At 41.7% G+C, this 18,957-nt stretch overlaps 1 protein-coding gene across 1 annotated transcript in view; it reads left to right on the forward strand.

Moving 5' to 3' along the window:
• The window catches only part of LOC134611995 (solute carrier organic anion transporter family member 4C1-like), a 64,292-nt gene that overhangs the window by 30,796 nt on the left and 14,539 nt on the right, over positions 1-18,957 (forward strand). Inside the window, exons 5-10 of the mRNA XM_063456376.1 lie at positions 2,308-2,404; positions 5,210-5,331; positions 13,533-13,648; positions 14,802-14,946; positions 15,278-15,473; positions 17,693-17,846. Coding sequence (XP_063312446.1) covers positions 2,308-2,404; positions 5,210-5,331; positions 13,533-13,648; positions 14,802-14,946; positions 15,278-15,473; positions 17,693-17,846 — 830 coding nt within the window. The remainder of the gene's footprint in view (positions 1-2,307; positions 2,405-5,209; positions 5,332-13,532; positions 13,649-14,801; positions 14,947-15,277; positions 15,474-17,692; positions 17,847-18,957) is intronic.

Genomic DNA, 18,957 nt, shown 5'->3' on the forward strand with positions numbered 1-18,957 from the left:
TTCCGTGACTTATTAAAGCATTGGGCGCTAGAAGAGAATCTGATGGCACGGGGGAGGGAATTTAAAAGGAACGGGGTAGTCCTGCAGATGGTAGTTGGCAGTGCGGGAACGAGCAGATGTCAGGAGAAGGTTGTTTGCAGAGCAAAGGGAATTGGAAGTGGTGTATTTGTTGAGTAAACAGGATATAGTGAGGAGTGGAGTTACTGAGGGCTTTGTAGGTTAGTGTTAGCAGTTTGAATTGGATCCTGAAGGGTTCAGGAAGCCAATGTAATGATTGGTAAAGGGGTGAGGTGCGGGAGTAGCGGTCAATCACAAAGATGAGCTCGGGGGCAGCATTCAGGAAGGCAATGCAGGTATTTGGAAAGCCAATGAGTAGTCTGATGAATAGTGAGTTGCAATAATCAAGTCACGAAATGATGAGTGCATGAATAAATGCCTTCATTGTATCTTGAGTTAGAAAAGAGCAATATTTTTGAGGTAGAAGTTACAGGATTTGACCTTAGCACTCAACCAAGGCATAGATGACCCATAGTACGCCACCCAGAAGTAGCCATACTACTACGACTCGGTTAACAACGCACGCTAATAATACATGCTTTGCCTGTAAATGTAAAACCCATGTGAAATATCAAAATGTCGATGACTCTCTGACACCGGGGAAACCCAGGTATCACATGTATGTAAATATCTACACGTAGCTGATCTCTGTATATTCAGCCTGTAATGTACCCCTACCCCTCCTTTCCTGTTCTGTATCCCAATGTTTTGACTTATGACTTATGACAAAATAAAAAATTGTCAATTGGAAAAAAAAAAAAAAAAAAAAAGAAGTTACAGGATTTGGAGACAGACTGGATTTGAGGAGAAAAGTGCACTGTAAACAAAATCCCACATTCAGTGTTACTTAACAAAACACAGGACATTTGTTCTCACTTTAAAGTTGTATATAGCAGTGTTAATTTTGTCGACTAACAATTTTAGTCAAATTTTAGTCAACTAAAATCTTTGAGAGTTAGTCGACTAAAACTAGACTAAAACTAAAACCATTCAGATGACTAAAATACGAATAAAACTAAAGTGACTTTTTTGTGAAAATACTATGACTAAAACTAAATTAAAATTTGCCGCCAAAATTAAAACTGGTATATAGTTCATTTAAACCATTGGTTTGCAATTTCACATATTGTACTGACCTACAAAGAACTACAAAGAAATACAATATTTCTTTATATATAAAGAAATATTGTACTGACCCAAAGAAATTTGAATGTATCCTTTAACATAAGTAGTGCAACTCACATTCTCAAGAGTAAATAGCTCTTAACTCTGTAAATAGCTCTTAACTCTGTAAATAGCTCTATCTTATTAAGCAGTGGAGTCTCTCTTAGGGTGACTCCTTCTCTCTTTCTCTCACTTTCTCCTTACATTCAATCAGTAAAATGGGTCAAAAAATGCTTCCCTTTCTCATTTTGGTCGGTTACCTCTGATAGAAGTAGTCACACTACAGTGTAATCCTACAGCAAGTTGCACTGATGTCCCTATTAGAATGGAGACCCACCAGGCACTGAGAAAACAGTGTTTTGCAAAATTGACTCTAATATTAATTATATTATAAATGTAGGAGGGGCTCCTTGCCCAAACATAGAATGCAATGCTAAAAATGTTAAATGAACAATATAGTCACCTAAATGACTTTAGCTAAATAAAGCAGTTTTAGTGTATAGATCATTCCCCTGCAATTTCACTGCTCAATTCACTGTCATTTAGGAGTTAAATTACTTTGTTTCTGTGTATGCAGCCCTAGCCACACCTCCCCTGGCTATGATTGACAGAGCCTGCATGAAAAAAAAAACTGGTTTCATTTTCAAACAGATGTAATTTACCTTAAATAATTGTATCTCAATCTCTAAATTGAACTTTAATCACATACAGGAGGCTCTTGCAGGGTGTAGCAAGCTATTAACATAGCAGGGGATAAGAAAATCTTAATTAAACAGAACTTGCAATAAAGAAAGCCTAAATAGGGCTCTCTTTACAGGAAGTGTTTATGGAAGGCTGTGCAAGTCACATGCAGGGAGGTGTGACTAGGGTTCATAAACAAAATGATTTAACTCCTAAATGGCAGAGGATTGAGCAGTGAGGCTGCAGGGGCATGTTCTATACACCAAAACTCCTTCATTAAGCTAAAGTTGTTCAGGTGACTATAGTGTCCCTTTAAGAACCATTGAACACAGTAACTTTTAAATACGTCTTTAAGATGCTAATTAACTAAACTGATAAAACCCATAAATGCCCTATTTGTTTCAGGGATTGCATATGGATTGTCTATAGTGGGCCCTGCGATCGGCTTTTTGATAGGAGGAGACCTTTTAAATATGTACATTGATTTTAATAAAGGAATACGGTAAGTTAAGTTTTACCTCTGTGCTGTGATATGTAATGTATTAATAGATTTGGAACCTGATACATACTGTTTTAATATTGTAACCATATAGTGAATATGTGAAAGTGAATAGGATACTCTGTCATATTCCACGAGCAGCTCTATAACTATGCTACTTCTGCTCCAAGTTGAAACTAAGCTTTGAGCAGGGTGTGACAAATGCTCCTTACACTGGACATTTGCCACGGACTCCTGGAGAAGTGTGGAAGCTGGCCTCCTGCCCACCGACTATGGGCCATATACAGGGCGGCTCTAGACTTTATGAGGCCTTAGGTGAAACTCAAACACGAGGCCCCACTAACACATAAAGTGAAAAAAATAGGGTTGCATCTTGTGTGTGTATAAGGAGCAGTCGCTATATTGAAAGGCGGGCTTGCAGCGCTGTATACAGTCAGTCTCTGCATTCATTGTTCAGAACTTGCAGTTTTGCAGCTTCCTGTACCCCTGCATTGTGAGCTCTCTGTCTGTAGTTGTAGCATAATTTGCAAACAAAATTAATTTGTAATATCATTTATACACAATTGTGGGGTGTGCTTGTATTGCCTGGCAGTCATGTATAAATAAGTACTAATGTGAAGGGGTTATTGTTTGAGCAAACAATATTTTTAAAAACTCTTTTGCCAAATAATAAAGTTACAGATAAAAAAAACAGTGCCATAGATATTTTTCCCAAGGTTGACATGGTTTGAGGAGGGAGTGTGAAAGGGCGAGTGGAGTTAAGTGTGTCAGGGCAAAGTGTGTCAGGGTTGGGGTGAAGGGTAAATGTGGCATGGTTGGAGGAGGGAATGTGGCAGGATTAAGGGGGGTTATTGTGACGGGGTGAGTGTGCCAGAGTGTGACAGGATTAGAAGTAGTAATGTGATAGGATACTCGACTGCGCGAACACTGGTGAAATCACATGAATGCCTGCTTCTTTCCATGACAAGCCAGAAGAGAGCTGTTCAGTAGGATTGTTCGCATGAACAAGGTGAACAATCGCTACCTATGAGCCAGGAGAACCTTTCGACAGTTTGTTCGTATGGAACTCCCAAAAGTGATCGATCGATACCTCTATTTCTCTGTGTTCGTTGGATCTGAGTGCTATTTGGACAATTAGGGCGCTCAGATCCAGGCTGTCCGGGATATAATATTTATTGGGGTTTCTGTATGTGTTGTATGTATTTGTAATATTTTATGTTTCATATGTATGTGTTGTATGTTGAGTTGATGCCAAAGAGCTCGATTTTGGCCTCATCTGACCACAACACTTTCACCCAGTTCTCCTCTGAATCATTCAGATATTCATTGGCAAACTTTAGATGGGTCTGTACATGTGCTTTCTTGAGCAGGGGTACCTTGCGGGCGCTGCAGGATTTCAGGATCACAGTGCTCTGTGTAATTTTACACAGCGTGGGAAAGTTCAATTGTCCCACGCTGTGTAAATGACACAGACCACTGTGATTGGATTGTTAATTTTAGGGCCCCCACCCACCGCTCAGGGGTGGGGGCCGGGGAGGACAGTAGGTCCCCCCTTATTGTTATTTTTAGGGACCCCACCCGCCGCTCAGGGGTGGGGGCCGGGGGGGACAGTAGGTCCCCCCTTATTGTTATTTTTAGGGCCCCCATCTGCCACTCAGGGGTGGAGGCCGGGGGGGCGGACAGTAGGTCCCTCCCTTATTGTTATTTTTAGGGCCCCCACCCACCGCTCAGGGGTGGGGGCCGGGGGGACAGTAGGTCCCCCCCTTATTGTTATTTTTAGGGCCCCCACCCGACGCTCAGGGGTGGGGACCGGGGGGGACAGTAGGTCCCCCCCATATTTTTAATTTTAGGGCCCCCACCCACCGCTCAGGGGTGGGGGCCGGGGGGGAGGACAATAGGTCCCCCCCTATTGGTATTTAGGGCCCCCACCCGCTCAGGACCCTTTTTTTTTTCTTTAACAGTGTTTAATAGACATGTCCATTAGTATTAGTAAATTTGGCCACAAAAAAAAAATAGGGGGCGGACCGAACATCGCATATGTTTGCCGTCCGTGGCGAACGCGAACACGCTATGTTCGCCAGGAACTATTCGCCAGCGAACCGTTCGGGACATCACTAGTGCTTTTGTACCTGGTGTGTTCATTTAATTACCTGCTAACTAATGCCAGTATTAACTTTTCTAAGATGTAAATTATATTTTAGTTATGGACCTTTTCCCCTCTGCTTCCTCTTGTCACAATCTATATTGACTCTTAGATTGTAAGCTCATGAAATTCATAGAACTTATAACAGTTATACAAATGTTATATTTAAAGGGATAGTCCACTGCCCAGATACAAAATAAATTAAATTAAATAAAAATAACTATTTAGTAGATATACCCCCAATAAAAACCTGCAGATCTCTTGTTTGCTACCTTTGCAGCCCTCCTCTTCTAACCCGCCCAGACTTTCTGTGGCTGTCCAATCACAAACTTCCCAATGCAGCTCAATGAGAAGTCTGCAGTTGCTCTGGGCAAATGCAGCCCTTTTGAGTTTAACTTCGAGCTAACCAAACCAGGAAGTAACAGATTCACTGCACTTTTTGTAAAAGAAAATAAGAGCTCAAACTCTTCACACATAGAGCACGTCAGGAAACTAAAAGTGCTTTAGAGTTCTGGAGTGTCCCTTTAAACTCATGGGCAAGGTTCTCTTTTCATTTCAATATGTATCTTTCTGTAACCCTATCTATGAGTAACTGCTATATTTTGTAAAGCATGTTAGATAAACAAATAAATATGTATTTAATATACATACTGTTTTTAATACAGCGTCAGTATTACTCCAAGTGATCCACGGTGGCTCGGAGCGTGGTGGATTGGATTTCTAATTTGCGGTTTGGTGACGTGGCTACTGATAGCTCCTTTTTCTTGTTTCCCCAAGCATTTGCCTGGTATGTATTATTGTACTGCAAATTATAGATGGTGTAGATGTGTCACAGCTTAGATAGAAACTAAGTTCACAAAAAATTTCATCATGGCACCGGTTTGTTAATTATTAAAGCCGTGATAACTTTCCAGATATACTTGTAGATGAAAATAAATTAATAATGATAATAATGTGTCCAGTACCAATCATCACAGAGACAGGGATAGTCTTTGCACACAGGAATCAATGTTTGCAAATCCCTCTACATCAGCACACTATACGTTCTGAGAGCCACGACACAGCCAGAGCTATAAAATTGAGCTACATGCTTCACTTCCAAGCTCTTTACCTTTTTTTGTCATGTTCAGAAACCTAACAAAGGTTGCAGGAGAGGTAACCTGGCTCCTTAACCACTTTAATGAGCTCAAGTGGTGATGGTGCCTAGAGTTTCTGAATAATAAGTGTCACGTTTTACATTTTAATGAAGACCTGTAAGTGCTCAGAATTAAGATACATAATATACAAAGCCCTACATTCCTGTCCCACTACTCCTGGGTGGCAGCAATGACCATAGTACACATCATCCCCAAACCAAAGAAAAAAGTTGCCTGTGCACTACCTCAAATCCCTATGCATGTTTCATTAACTAGAGGTTTTTAGTATCTCTCCAATGGCCATTAAAGTGTAAGCTCACCTGCCACGTCAAATCAAACCTCTTAGTTGAGACCTACTTTAACAATTCACCTTGCTCCCCTCAGCTTTATGTAAAATATCTAATGAGACAGACAAGGGTATTTTTCTAACCCCCTACAGTTATTAACCCTTACTGGGAACACATGGGGTGGGCGGCAGCACTGTAACTTGGCTGTGTACTACAAAAACAATGAAACGGCAGCAATGACCTTTAAGCTGAAAATGGCAAGGTGAATTGTTAGTGTAGGACTCACCTAAGAGGTTTGCCTTGACTTGGCAGGTGAGCTTACACTTAAATTGGAGTCATATAAAAATACCTCCAGTTATTTAACCCGTTAACGCCGTTACGGCGTTCTATGCCGTCCCGCATTTAGTGGGCTTTAAAGCCGTTGCGGCGGCATAGAACGCCATAACGGCTTTAAGCCCTGGAGTGCCCGGGATACTTACCTACCCGGCGCTCCGCTTTGGGAGGACTGCCTCACAGCCCAGACAGGCCTCCCACGGCAAAAGAAGCCCCGGGGGCCATGTGATCGCTCTCAAAGAGCGATCACATGGCCCCCTATAGCTGGCTGTAGATCTGCCAGCAGGGGCACTATCTTAAATGTCAGACAGTCCCCCTGCTGGTGGGATCTGTAAAAAAAAAAATATTAGACATGTTTAAAATAAAATAGAAATGTATTTATATATATATATATAATATATGTATATATATATATATATATATATATATATATATATATATATATATATTTATATATATATACATATTATATATATTTAACGTCATACATAGTGTATTTTAATACTAATATAACTACATATATTAGTATTAAAATACACTTAGAATGACGTTACATATATATAATATGTATATATATTATATATATAATAGATATATACACATATATTATATATATATATACGTATAATTACAATAATAAATAAATAAAATAATAAAATTAATAAATAAACAAAATGTAATATAAAATATATATTCACATGTAATTTCATTCTAACTGTATTTTGTTATTAATATATATATATATATATATATATATATATATGTAACAAAATGCACTTAGAATGACATTCTATATATATCTATCTATATATAAAATACAAATAACCGCAAATATATATTTATCGATAAATACATATAATTACATAAAAGATTACATTAGTATACACGTAGAATTTAGATATCTATAAATGCATATATTAAAATTCTACATGTATATTTAAGTAATCTTTTTTTTTTTTTTTTTTTAAATATGTTTTTATTGAAGTTTTCTATTGTTCAATTTGTCACATAACCTTGAGTAAACTTCGGTTGGGACACGCAGGTCCCGACAGCATAAAACATTAACAATCATATTGGGAAGTGTAATACGATCAATCAAATAGTGGTGACACGCAGGTCACAGCATAGCACATGTATCTTTCCTCTCATTCTTATTTTCCTTCCCCCCCCTTTTTTTTTCCTTCCTCCCCCTTACCTTCCCCTCCCCCTTGCCCCCCTTCCCTCCGCCTTCCTCCCTCCCTTCCTCCTACCGTCTTTTCTCCCCCCCCCCCTTCCTCTCCCTTCCCTCTTCACTCACTGTTCGTTAATACTGGTTGTGTTTTGCAGTGAGTATCCAATAAGGTAGGTGGAAACAGTTTTCACATCGCAAGATAGAGAGACCCGCAGGTCGCTATTGCCCTTGGTCAGCGGCTTGACGACCCATTCATGCATTTTGGAAAAGCGGGTCCAATTTAATGAAGCGTAAGGTGAGGTCTAGACTTCGTATAACTGTATAGTGATTTAAGGTGAGGCAGCGTGTGTACCATAACTGTCTGTGGATAGGTAAGCATCGGCTTTCTACTTCAGTAGGTATGGGCGACAAGACACGCAGGTCTCTACAACGTTTGGTCAGAGGGGTAGGTGCTGTAGTTGTAGTACCCCTTACACCGTGGGGTGTATTTTATCCCAGTGGTGTCTTCAATGGGTGCGGGATGGTTTTGTGAGGATTGGTCTCGTAGGGGGTGGTATGCCTCCCCAGTAACGTGGTTGTGCATTTGGCCAATATATGTACTATCCAATTTGTGGTTCGTCATGTGTGGTGTTGGCCAGTGGGTCGCCCACCTCGTTATCTGGTTTAACTGTCTTAGTGACCCCTGTTTAGTCATGCGTCCACTGGGGCAGGTGTCTAATGAGATCCCCCCGACGCTCGTCTATCTGAAGCCTCCGTTTCCTGGTTGTCTTATCTTTCGTCTGCTTTAACCTCTAGTTTCGTATTCATATGTCGGACCCTTCGGTCCGGGGCGTGGGTGTATCTGTGTGGTATGCGGTCCTGCGTGTGCTTTGTGTGTGCTATACCGTGTCCACCTGTGGGAGTGCGTTCTTATGTGTGGGTCTGTGTGTGGAAATGGTATTGTAGTGTAGTGTAATTTGCCGTTCTGGTTACTTTATCTTATAGGATCATTGTATGCTATCTTCGAGAGTTGTGGGTGTGTCTGGTGTCTCTACCTGTTGATGGTGTCTCCTATGTTCCTGCCTCCCTTGGATTAGTTCTTTCCATTAGTGTGGCCCCCGTCTGAGCCCCGTGAGGGTCTACTCCCGCCATGCCCCCACCCCCGCGGTAAAGGGTAGGCCAGGTTAGCGCAGATGTGGTGGTATCGCTTCCTACGAGCCCGGGCCCCCCGCCCCTCCCTCTCCCCTTCTAGTTGGTATCCGCATTTTGTGAGCAGTATATATACCAGGGTCTCCACTGCTCCGTGTGTTTTCCTTGTCTTCCTAGTAGGTTTGCTATTGTGGATTCAGCTTTTTGTATTTCATCCACTTTGCGTCTCCATTGCCCGACTGTCGGTGGGTGCGTCATTTTCCATAGGAGCGTTATCAACAACTTCGCCGCGTTTAAGAGGTGTCTAAGGATCGATCTTTTGTATGTTGAAAGCGTTCTGTCCGTGTGGTGCAGCAAGGCTAGATCCGCTGTCAGATTCGTGGGTTCCCCAAGTATTTTCTGTATTTCCTCCTCTACGTTCTTCCAATATGGCTTGATTCTGTTGCAATCCCACCAGATGTGTTGGAGGGTACCAGTTCCATTCTCGCATCTCCAACATGTGTCTGGTATCTCCGGGTTGATCCGGTGTAATAGTGATGGGGTGCGATACCATTGGGATATCAATTTGTAATTTGCCTCCTGGTAGTGCGAACTGGATGAGCTCTTATGTTGTAGCAATAATATTTGCTCCCATTGGCTCTCCGGTACATTTTGTCTGTTATGTCTTCCCATTGCCTTTTAAATGCATCTTTCCTTTCCCTCTCACCTGTTGCCAGTCTTTGATACATGGTTGAAACTGTACCGTCCGCTTCCGGTGTCTGGAAGCACAGCGTTTCGAACCACGTTAGGTCTATGTAACTTGTTTTTATGTGGCAAGTTGTGGTAGAAGTGTTTGAGTTGGGCATAGTGAAATTGGTGCATCATTGTGGGCCTCTCCACTTCTGACATGTCTTGTAGTGTCTTCAGCCCCGTTTCCGTTATTGCTGTATGTAGCGGTATGTATCCGTCCTGGTTGGCCATTGGCCATGCAGACGGTGGTATTCCGTCTCCTATGTTAGTGTTGTGGGTGATGGGAATCAGCGGACTCGGTGCAGGCGAAATATAGGGTGCTTTCCTCAGTCGGGTTCATGTTTTGAGAGTTTGGGTGATGGGAGAGTCCTCCCCGAGGTCCTCTTTGACATCGGCCTCCTTGTGCCAGAGGAAGAGGTGGAGATGGTTGTCCGCGAGTTCCCTGCATAGGGAGACCCACCGTTTATGGGGGGTGGCCTTGTGTAATTCCCTGACACGTTGTAGGATCGTCGCTTGGTAGTATTTGTGCAGGTCAGGTAGGGCTGGTTCTCCCCATGTTTTGGGGAGGCACAGTTTTTCATGGCTAATCCTAGCTCTATCTCCCTTCCACACGTACCTGAGGATCACTGTTCGGAGTGTTTTGAAGAATGTTTGTGGGATTGTGCGGGGTATGGTGTGGAACTTGTACAGTATTCTTGGGAGGATGTTCATTTTTATGACTGCTATTCGCCCCTGCCAGGAGATGTGGTTGTAGTTCCATCTCTTAAGGTCGTCGAGGATGTCAGTCAGAAGGGGCGTGTAGTTGTGTGTGTATAAATCCTTTGCCTCGGGTGTGACCCGGAGTCCGAGATATGTCATGTATTCTGTGCACCAATGAAATGGAAATTGGCATTTCAAGGCAGCGCATTCCCCTTCCTGTACCGTCACATTCAAAACCTCACACTTGGGTAGGTTGAGTTTAAGTCCCGATAGAGCTCCATACATCTGGAACTCTCTCATTAGCTGGGGGAGCGACTCGAGGGGTTCGTCCAAAAAGAATAGCATGTCGTCCGCATAGGCGGCCACTTTGTGTTCTTGTGTTTTGTGTTTAAGGCCCGTTATCTGAGGGTTATTATGTATTTTGTCCAGGAACGGCTCCAGGGTAAGCACAAATAAGAGAGGCGAGAGTGGGCAGCCCTGCCTGGTTCCAAAGCTATCTGTAAGTGCCCCATTCACCCTGACTCTGGCGTTCAGCTGATGGTAGAGCATCTTAATCCACGTCAGCATCCCATCTCCGATTCCAGCCCTCCATAGCGTCTCTATCATAAAGTGCCAGTCCACCCTATCAAATGCTTTTTCTGCATCCGTGGATAGCAGAAGTAATTTTTTCTTTAGATGTTTCGCCAGGTGCTGTATCACAAAGAGCCGGAGCGTACTGTCTCTGGCCTCTCTGCCCGGAATGAAGCCTGTCTGGTCAGGGTGAACTAGTCTAGGCATGCAGGCCTGCAAACGAAATGAGAGTACCTTGGAGAAGAGTTTTACATCGTATTGATGAGGGAGATTGGGCGGTAATTACCCACCTGTTCCGTGTTTTTGCCCGGTGTAGGGATCACCGTGATTGTCGCTGCCAGAGACTCCCCATGAAAAGATGCACCATCACGCAGGCTGTTTAAGGCTTTCACTAATCTTGGTACCAGGTCGTCGCTGAATTTCTTGTAGTATTCTACCGGGAAACCGTCCTGGCTGGTGCTCTACCGTTTTTCGCAGATTTTAAAGCTAGCTTGATTTCCTCTTCGGTTACAGGTGCGTCTAGCGCTTCTGCTTCCTCCAGAGTAAGGGCATCTGGGCTGAAGCCTTGTAGGTATCTGACGGTATCGATTCGTTTCTGTGCGGCGGTGATACCTCCATCTGCTTCAGGGATGTTGTACAGTTTTGTGTAGAATGTCTTACATTTGTTCGCGATTTCCCCTGGGAATTGTGTCAATTTGTCCAGTCTGGTGCGCAGTGTGTGTACCTGTGCCTGTTTCTGCGGGCCTCTGAGCATTTGGGCGAGAATCCTCCTCCCCTTGTTAGCATGCATGTAGAAAAACGCTTTCGAGCATTGTACCTGTCTCGTATGGTTGCGTTCTATTATATCTGTGAGCTGTCTCCTCTTTAGGATCAGGTCTCGGTATGTCAGATCTTGTTGGGTTCTTTTATGCATCTGTTCTAGGTCTGCTATCTGTCTGGTGAGGTCTCTTAGTTGTTCGCCGGCTTCTTTTTTCTTTTGTGTTGCCATTCTTATGAGGTGTCCCCTCAGGACGCTTTTGTGCGCCTCCCATATGGTCATGTCCGGCATGTCGTCTGTGGAGTTCTCCTCAAAGTATTGGCAGATGTGTTCAGCAATCAGCGTTCTCGACGGCACGTCTAGGAGAAGTGCGTCATTGAGTCTCCAAGTCGTTCTGGCTGGGCGGTATAACGGCGACTCTAGTTGCACTCTCATCGTGCTGTGGTTGGAACAGGGGGTGGGTTGGATGTCTGCCTTCCATAGGTAGGTGAGTCCTTCCTGTTGAATGAATATGTAATCGATCCGGGAGTATCTGCGGTGTAGTGTTTGAGTAGTAGGTGTAGTCCCGCTCTACAGGGTGGAGTGCCCTCCATGTGTCTATCAGTCTAAGGGTCCTGAGGGACTTTTGGATAGTTTTCAAGGTCGAGTCAGGTATGCTGCTCCGTCCCATGGATGTGTCAACCAAGGGGTCCAGCGGGACATTTAGGTCGCCTCCCAGTATCAGTACTCCTTCCGTGAAATTGGCCAGCTTCCACAGCGTTCTGCGGACGAAGCTGGCTTGTCCCGAGTGCGGGGCGTACATGTTTGCTATGGTATATGTTTTTCCGGCCAGTATCCCCTTAACGAAGATGTACCTGCCATCCATATCTGTCAGCCGGTCCGTAGGCACGAATTGGAGATTAGAAGCGATTAAAATCGCTGTTCCCGTTTTTCTCATTGTGGGATGATTGCTATAAAAATTCAGTGGATAGTGTCGTTTTTTAAGTAGCGAATTCGCATCTGCCTTCAGGTGCGTTTCCTGCAGAAGAGCAATTGAGACATGTTGTCTCTTGAGGGCTCTCAAGAGGTGTGATCTCTTTTCAGGGGCATTAAGACCTCTACAGTTCTGTGTTGTTATGTTCAAGGGTGCCGGAGAGTATGCCATTGTAGGTCCTTGCTTGCCTGGCCGGATTTGTGTGGTTCTGCAAGTACCGTCAACCAGGGGGTCTCTTTTCTTCTTCGTGGGCTAGGGACCAGGGTCCGCCGGACTGACTACTCCGGTACATACCATGTAGTGGTACGAAGTCACAAACACTGGCCAAATATTAGTTTTTTGCTTTTTTTCACACAAAAACAAATATGAACGCTAACCTTGGCCAGTGTTTGTGACTAAGTGGCTACTAAAAAAAGACTAAACATACCCCACTTTCAATACCTTGGGTTGCCTACTTTTTCAAATAGTATGCCGTTATGGGAGTAATTCTCATTCCTGGGCTACCACACCGTCTCAAAGGTAACATTACTAATCTGGCAAATTTCAATTTGAAAATGGAACGTTCTATATTTGACCCTGTAACTTTCCAAAACACCATAAAACCTGTTAATGGGGGGTACTGTTGTACTCGTGAGACATTGCTGATTACAAATATGTGCATTTTTCTGCAGTAAACAGTATTATGACATTCACAGCTAAAATGTCAGACGGAAATACAAAATAAAGAAAAATCTTATTTTCTCACATTTTTTTAAATTTTATTCATAATAAATTATGTTCCATATATGAATAGTTAATGATAAATTAAAGCCCTGTTTCTCCTGAACAAAATGATATATAATAAGTGTGGGTGCACTTAATGTGACAGCGGTGAATTACGGTTGAACAGACATTTTGCGCAAATTCCAGTTTTTGTTTACGTTTTGTTTTGATCAGAACGTGCACTATTGACTCCGTCCTGAAGGGGTTAAATGTAAATAGGGATTTGGGATAGAGCATAAGTAACGTTTTTATTTGGTTATGATACACAGCGGTGAATCGTGTATAAGGGAAAAATAAAGTCACCTTAGGACCATCTGTTATTATAATTTTCGTATTGTTGTTTTATAAAACACGTTTCACCGTTATTTACTCTCTCTCTTGTTATCTTATTCTGTTGTATTTTTTATAATGCCACATCATCTACTTATGTTGTTATATTGCAGGTACAGCACAAATACAGTCTGAAAGAATTTCTCAGGCTCATAATGATGGGAGTGAAAATATTGTGGATGAGAACAATCGGGGTAAAAGTTTTAAAGATTTTCCGATGGCACTTTGGGTATGAATAATCTTCTAAGCCTCGTCATAACAAATGTAAATGTTGTTATTAAATTTATGATCCATACATTCCAACAACTGTTATAGTTTCTAAACAAAAAAGACACAGAACTGTTTTTTTTTTTTTCCCTTTAATGATGGAATGTCATTCCATCCCATCATGCATTGCAGGGCTTTTCTAAGGGTTCAAGATTAGAACTGAGAGCGAATGATACACATTAAAGGGATAGAGATGGGGAAATAGTTATATAATAGGAAAGTGAAATATGCAGGATACACCATGCTTGTATATAGTCTTTAAACACCACATCCTTAAAGGGTTACACCGGGCACCATGACCACGTCACTGATGAAATGCTCTTGAGTCTGTATGTGCAGAATTTCGCTATGAAATGCTGGACAGTCACTGTACTTATTTATTCGATGTGCCACTTCGACATTCCTGCATGTGCCATGTAGATCGATTGGGAAACCACACTTTCAGGACCTCTTCTGCCTTCCCTATCAGTGCTTGTCTTCGGAATTCCCAAGAGAGCCGAAGTGCGGATCAGGAGGCGAATGCTATACGATCTTCTGGCAGGGAGATGGACGCTGCATGCACACTACATCCCTCTACCTAAACCTGGCGTGATTTCCAGTTTCAGAAATTATACGTCATCCCTGTGACCCCTCCCTGTACTTTTTGGGGAAACATGGGTGGTGATGACTAACCGGAGTCCACCTCAGTGTTTAAATAAAGTTTTCATCACCATAGTCTTTACCCTGTCATGATTTCCTCTTGGTTCCTTGTATAGTGCATTTTGTATTCTCTGATCTTTCTGACCTCTGTAATCCTGACCTGGCTTCCTGTTTCTGACCTATACTTTTAAGTTGGGTAGTGTAGCCGTGACACGCACATACAAAGTTTAACCTCTCTGCAGTCGGAGGTGTAACCACCTCTGGTCATGTCATTGGGATGTCATTAGCCAACCCAGAAAAAGAGTTCCAGGTTGCTCTTTTGACTTTCTGGTTGGTGCCACCCTTTAAAGAATTAATAATTTCTTGTTTTGTTTGTTGATAACTTCTTCTCTGTTCAGTGTAAATATTGCTACACAAAACACACGTCAAATAAACATATTGTGTCACTATTTTTTTTTCTTTTTTTTTAATCCTAGCTGATGATGAAAAATCCAGTGCTCATATCTTTAACAATAGCCAGTTGCGCCGATGCGTTGATCATCACAGGATTTGCAGCCTTTCTCCCCAAATACATTGAAAATCAGTTTTCATTGACCTCCAGCTTCTCTGCGATTTTAGGAGGTAGGTAATGCTATCCCTTTCTATTGCAGTCATTCAATTAACAAATAGTGATATCTTATGTCAAACGTAATAACGAAGGTAAGATAGCAAAATCTCATTAAATTTTTTATGATACAATAAAATGAACAGATTTAAAAATGAGGAATAGACAGATTTAAAGTTGGGTATTATGATGAATAGTCTCTGATGGCATTTATAGTATTGCCTACAAACTCCCCTATTGATAGACTGACTGAGAGTGACAGGAGATTCGGTCTAGAAAACCCATCAGAGACATAAAATTGTTACCCCTGTCCTGCAGGCTGATGTTGATGTTCCTTGTGTTTTTCAGGTGGTGTTTTAATCCCAGCAGCAGCTATCGGCCAAGTTGTAGGTGGTTTAATCATTTCCAAATTCAAAATTGAATGTAAAAATTCAATACTCTTCTCTGTAATAACGTCAATTGTTTCGCTGGCGCTATTGACTGTCTTTATTTTCGCAAAATGTGGGAATGATCGATTTGCAGGTGTTTCCATTTTGTATAATGGGTAAGTACACACACTGTTACATTGTATCATGAACTAGGGTTAGTTACTCACTGATCACTTTTCAATTATTGATAAACAATATACTTGTGCCAAAAAATGTAATTTCTTCCGAATTCTTCTTTCTTATTTTCTTCCCATTTCATTACATACATATTTGTTTCTCAAAATTCACATGAGCTGGGGGGGCACATTGCTCTGAAGCTCCTCCGGGAAAGATCCCCACACTGGACTATCTTGCTTTTTTGTTGGCTTAATCTTGCTCATATAACCGGCGTGTACTCCGCTGAATCTCCAGCACCTCTAAGCTTGTAACCAGTGGGACATTCCTGTGGCCTGCTGTTTCGGTTGAGAGGTGGGGAGGTGGCCGATCCGTGGACTTGACTACTAGCGTGTAAACCTGGTGCACTGAAGTGGCCACACTGCTACATTATCTTGTTGACTGGCGACTCAGAGAGATCGGGCCCACTACCAAAATGGCCATCGCCCTGAGTCCTGCAGCCAGGGGCATCTTACCTCAGATGCACTTGTATGTGGATCCACTTCTTAGGGCATTTAAACTTGTTTGTGAGAAATTCTGGGCAAGGATCTATGATAGGAGACTTACATTCACACCTGTGAGCTGAGCTGCTGTCCCACAGAGCCGACCTGATCAGCGACCTAGCTCTCACACACATCTCCAGTATATCCCTCGCAGGGGGATGAGGAGAAGACGACGCGAGAAACCATTGTGGCGGATGGCTGTGCCTCAGCGCTGGGGCCCACATGGAGAGACAGACCTACTCTTCTCCAACCTGGCTTTCCTGCTCCTAAAGCATGCAGACCAAAACACTGGATGCGTATTTTCTCACGCCCTAAGCAACGAGCCCCAGTCCATGTCCTGATAAAAGCACTACCAGTACACAGAGTGGCGCTGTCCATGTGGAATGATCTCCCTAAGATGGCTGCTGAAAATTAAAGCTATGTCTCACTACCCTTAGGCATTGGATGACTGGTCACTGAACTTTGCAACAGCCTGGCTGTTCTTGTAATGTTCCTGCAGTGCACAACGTCTGATATGTTATTTTTTTTTTAATATCTTGTTTTCCTTTTCTTTTGTGCTATTATAAACCATCTGCTATGGCCTATCTTACTGACCAGTGGAATTTACCTTGTGACACTTCTTCAGTTCTCTTGTATTGCACATCTCCATATCCTTTGACCAATCTAACTGAATTGTGTTCCTGTCTATTTTCTTAAATTATAAAAGGAGGCAGATTTTGCAAGGTGTTATTTCCTCACTATGTTTATCAAGCCTGTATGAAGTTTATTATGACTCCAGATTACCTGTAATGTACCTTTTCAATGCCTCAATAAAACAAAAAATGAAAATGTCAGATGAATATATAGTCCCCTCTCCTATCCTCTCACACATCATTTAACTTGAGAGCTAGTATTGAAACGGGTCTACCTGCCCATCTGCCCCGTCCCCTTGGCCGTGGAACAAAAGGTAAATATTTATAGCAAACCTGCACACGGTCTGCCCTATTCCCTTACAAAAGGGCAGAAAGCAAGGGGCTGTAAAATATAGTGGCACACCTCTAGTCTGGCAATTTCTTGAAAGTAGTACTTGCTTGTTCCAAGATAGTTTTATTTTTATGGCAAATTAAAGTTTAGAGTTATTTTGTAATTTATTTTAAGTCTTTTGGTTGCATTTTAACATTAATAGGAGTATTATTAAACTGAGAATGTTGGTAAACTAGAAAACACGTACATGGAACCACTGAGTTTAAGCTGATGGTGGATTTCAAAATGCACATTATTGCTGGGACAGTAGCACAGAATGCAGGTCTGCCCTGGTAAATTCAGGACTGTTGGGGTCTCTGCCCATGACCAGTGCTTTGTATCTGGGAGATCATTTGAATGTGTCATATCATTATATCATGTACAGCAAAAAAGGAAAAAAAAAAAGAATGGAGAGGAGAGCAGAAAGGGTCCTTGCATTTATAAAAAAAAACACCTGAATACCTTGAACAGCTGGCCTCTTGTACAAAATATGTGCAAATGCATGCTGTAGCAGGAATTCATTTGTTTAATTGTTTGTATCTTCCTAATTACTGTATTGCTGCTCTGCATAGTGTTTAACCTGGTTTAGCAAAACATAATATTGACTAGAAATAAATTGTGATTTGTGATTCTTCTTCTGATTTATATTAACCTTCTTGCTTGTGGGTCTATTCCAGAACCGGAGAAATTGGGGAAATCTCTGCCCCATGTAATAGCAACTGCTCCTGTGCGCGTTCCTTTTATGACCCAGTTTGTGGTTCGGATGGAGTGCAGTATTTTTCGGCTTGTTATGCAGGATGCTCTTCCATTACATTAGATGGCAGCAACAAGGTAAAAATCACTGAACATATTGATATGGGAATATTGATTGTTAATAACTGAATCAATAAATGTATCACAACACTCTGAGCCAGGGGTAGGCAACCATTGTTGTAGTCCACAACCAGATGTAGCCCACAACATATGGAGTGCATAAGGTTGTTTTCACCTGGGCTAATCCAATGTAGCGTTTAGGTAAGAAAGTCTTAACAGGTGTATCCCATATGTGATAAACAAGGCTTCTTTTGTGAAGATGGATATAAGCAAGTTCTACATAATCCAATTCATGTATCAGACATTCAGCTACCACCCACAATCTAAATCCACCATAACTACAAATACAATGTTATAATGTTATCTGTACATAGAACAGTCAGATCATATTGACGTCATACTTGAAATGTTCTCCACCAACAAGGCACCTGCCAATTATAGTTTCAAAGTAATACATGACTAACTACATTAATTCATTACATTATTACAAATCACATATATGTGTAATATTTTAAGTCAAATAAATGATGGAGGTATATATTGGGCTATTGTTCTTTTATAAAAACAAGTAATAGTGGCTGTTATCCCCTGTTTCTATCATTGTATTACTATACCATATAAATTAATGAAAGACTTATTAAATATAAACATACACTTGGAAAATGTGAGAAAGGCTGATATAAAATCTGAATAAATAATGCTTATTAGAATGTATCCATGGTTATTCAGTAAACTGGGAATTGTAGATTTAAAGAATCTCCAACTTCAGCTTTTTTTTTAACGTAGTTATTTTGGCTTGTATAATCCCTAGTATAGTGAATAACTAGATACATCCTAATGTCCTATTGTTAACACCTTTAAATAAGAAAAAAAGGAAAGAGCTATTCTAAAAAAAAAAAAATACAGAAACAATTCAAAAGTGGAGAATAACCCCTAAAAACCACAAAACACACCTTGCACCATTTCACTAACCCTCCACTGAATTTGCCCTTCACACCTCTCTAAGATAAGTGATAAGTGATGTATACACTGATCAGTCATAATATTAAAAACACCTTACTAATACTGTGTAGGCCCCCTTCGTGCTGCCAAAGAATCCCTGATGAGTCAAGGTATGGACTCTACAAGA

This window comes from Pelobates fuscus, chromosome 5, assembly GCF_036172605.1.
Source record: "Pelobates fuscus isolate aPelFus1 chromosome 5, aPelFus1.pri, whole genome shotgun sequence".
NCBI lineage: Eukaryota > Metazoa > Chordata > Amphibia > Anura > Pelobatidae > Pelobates > Pelobates fuscus.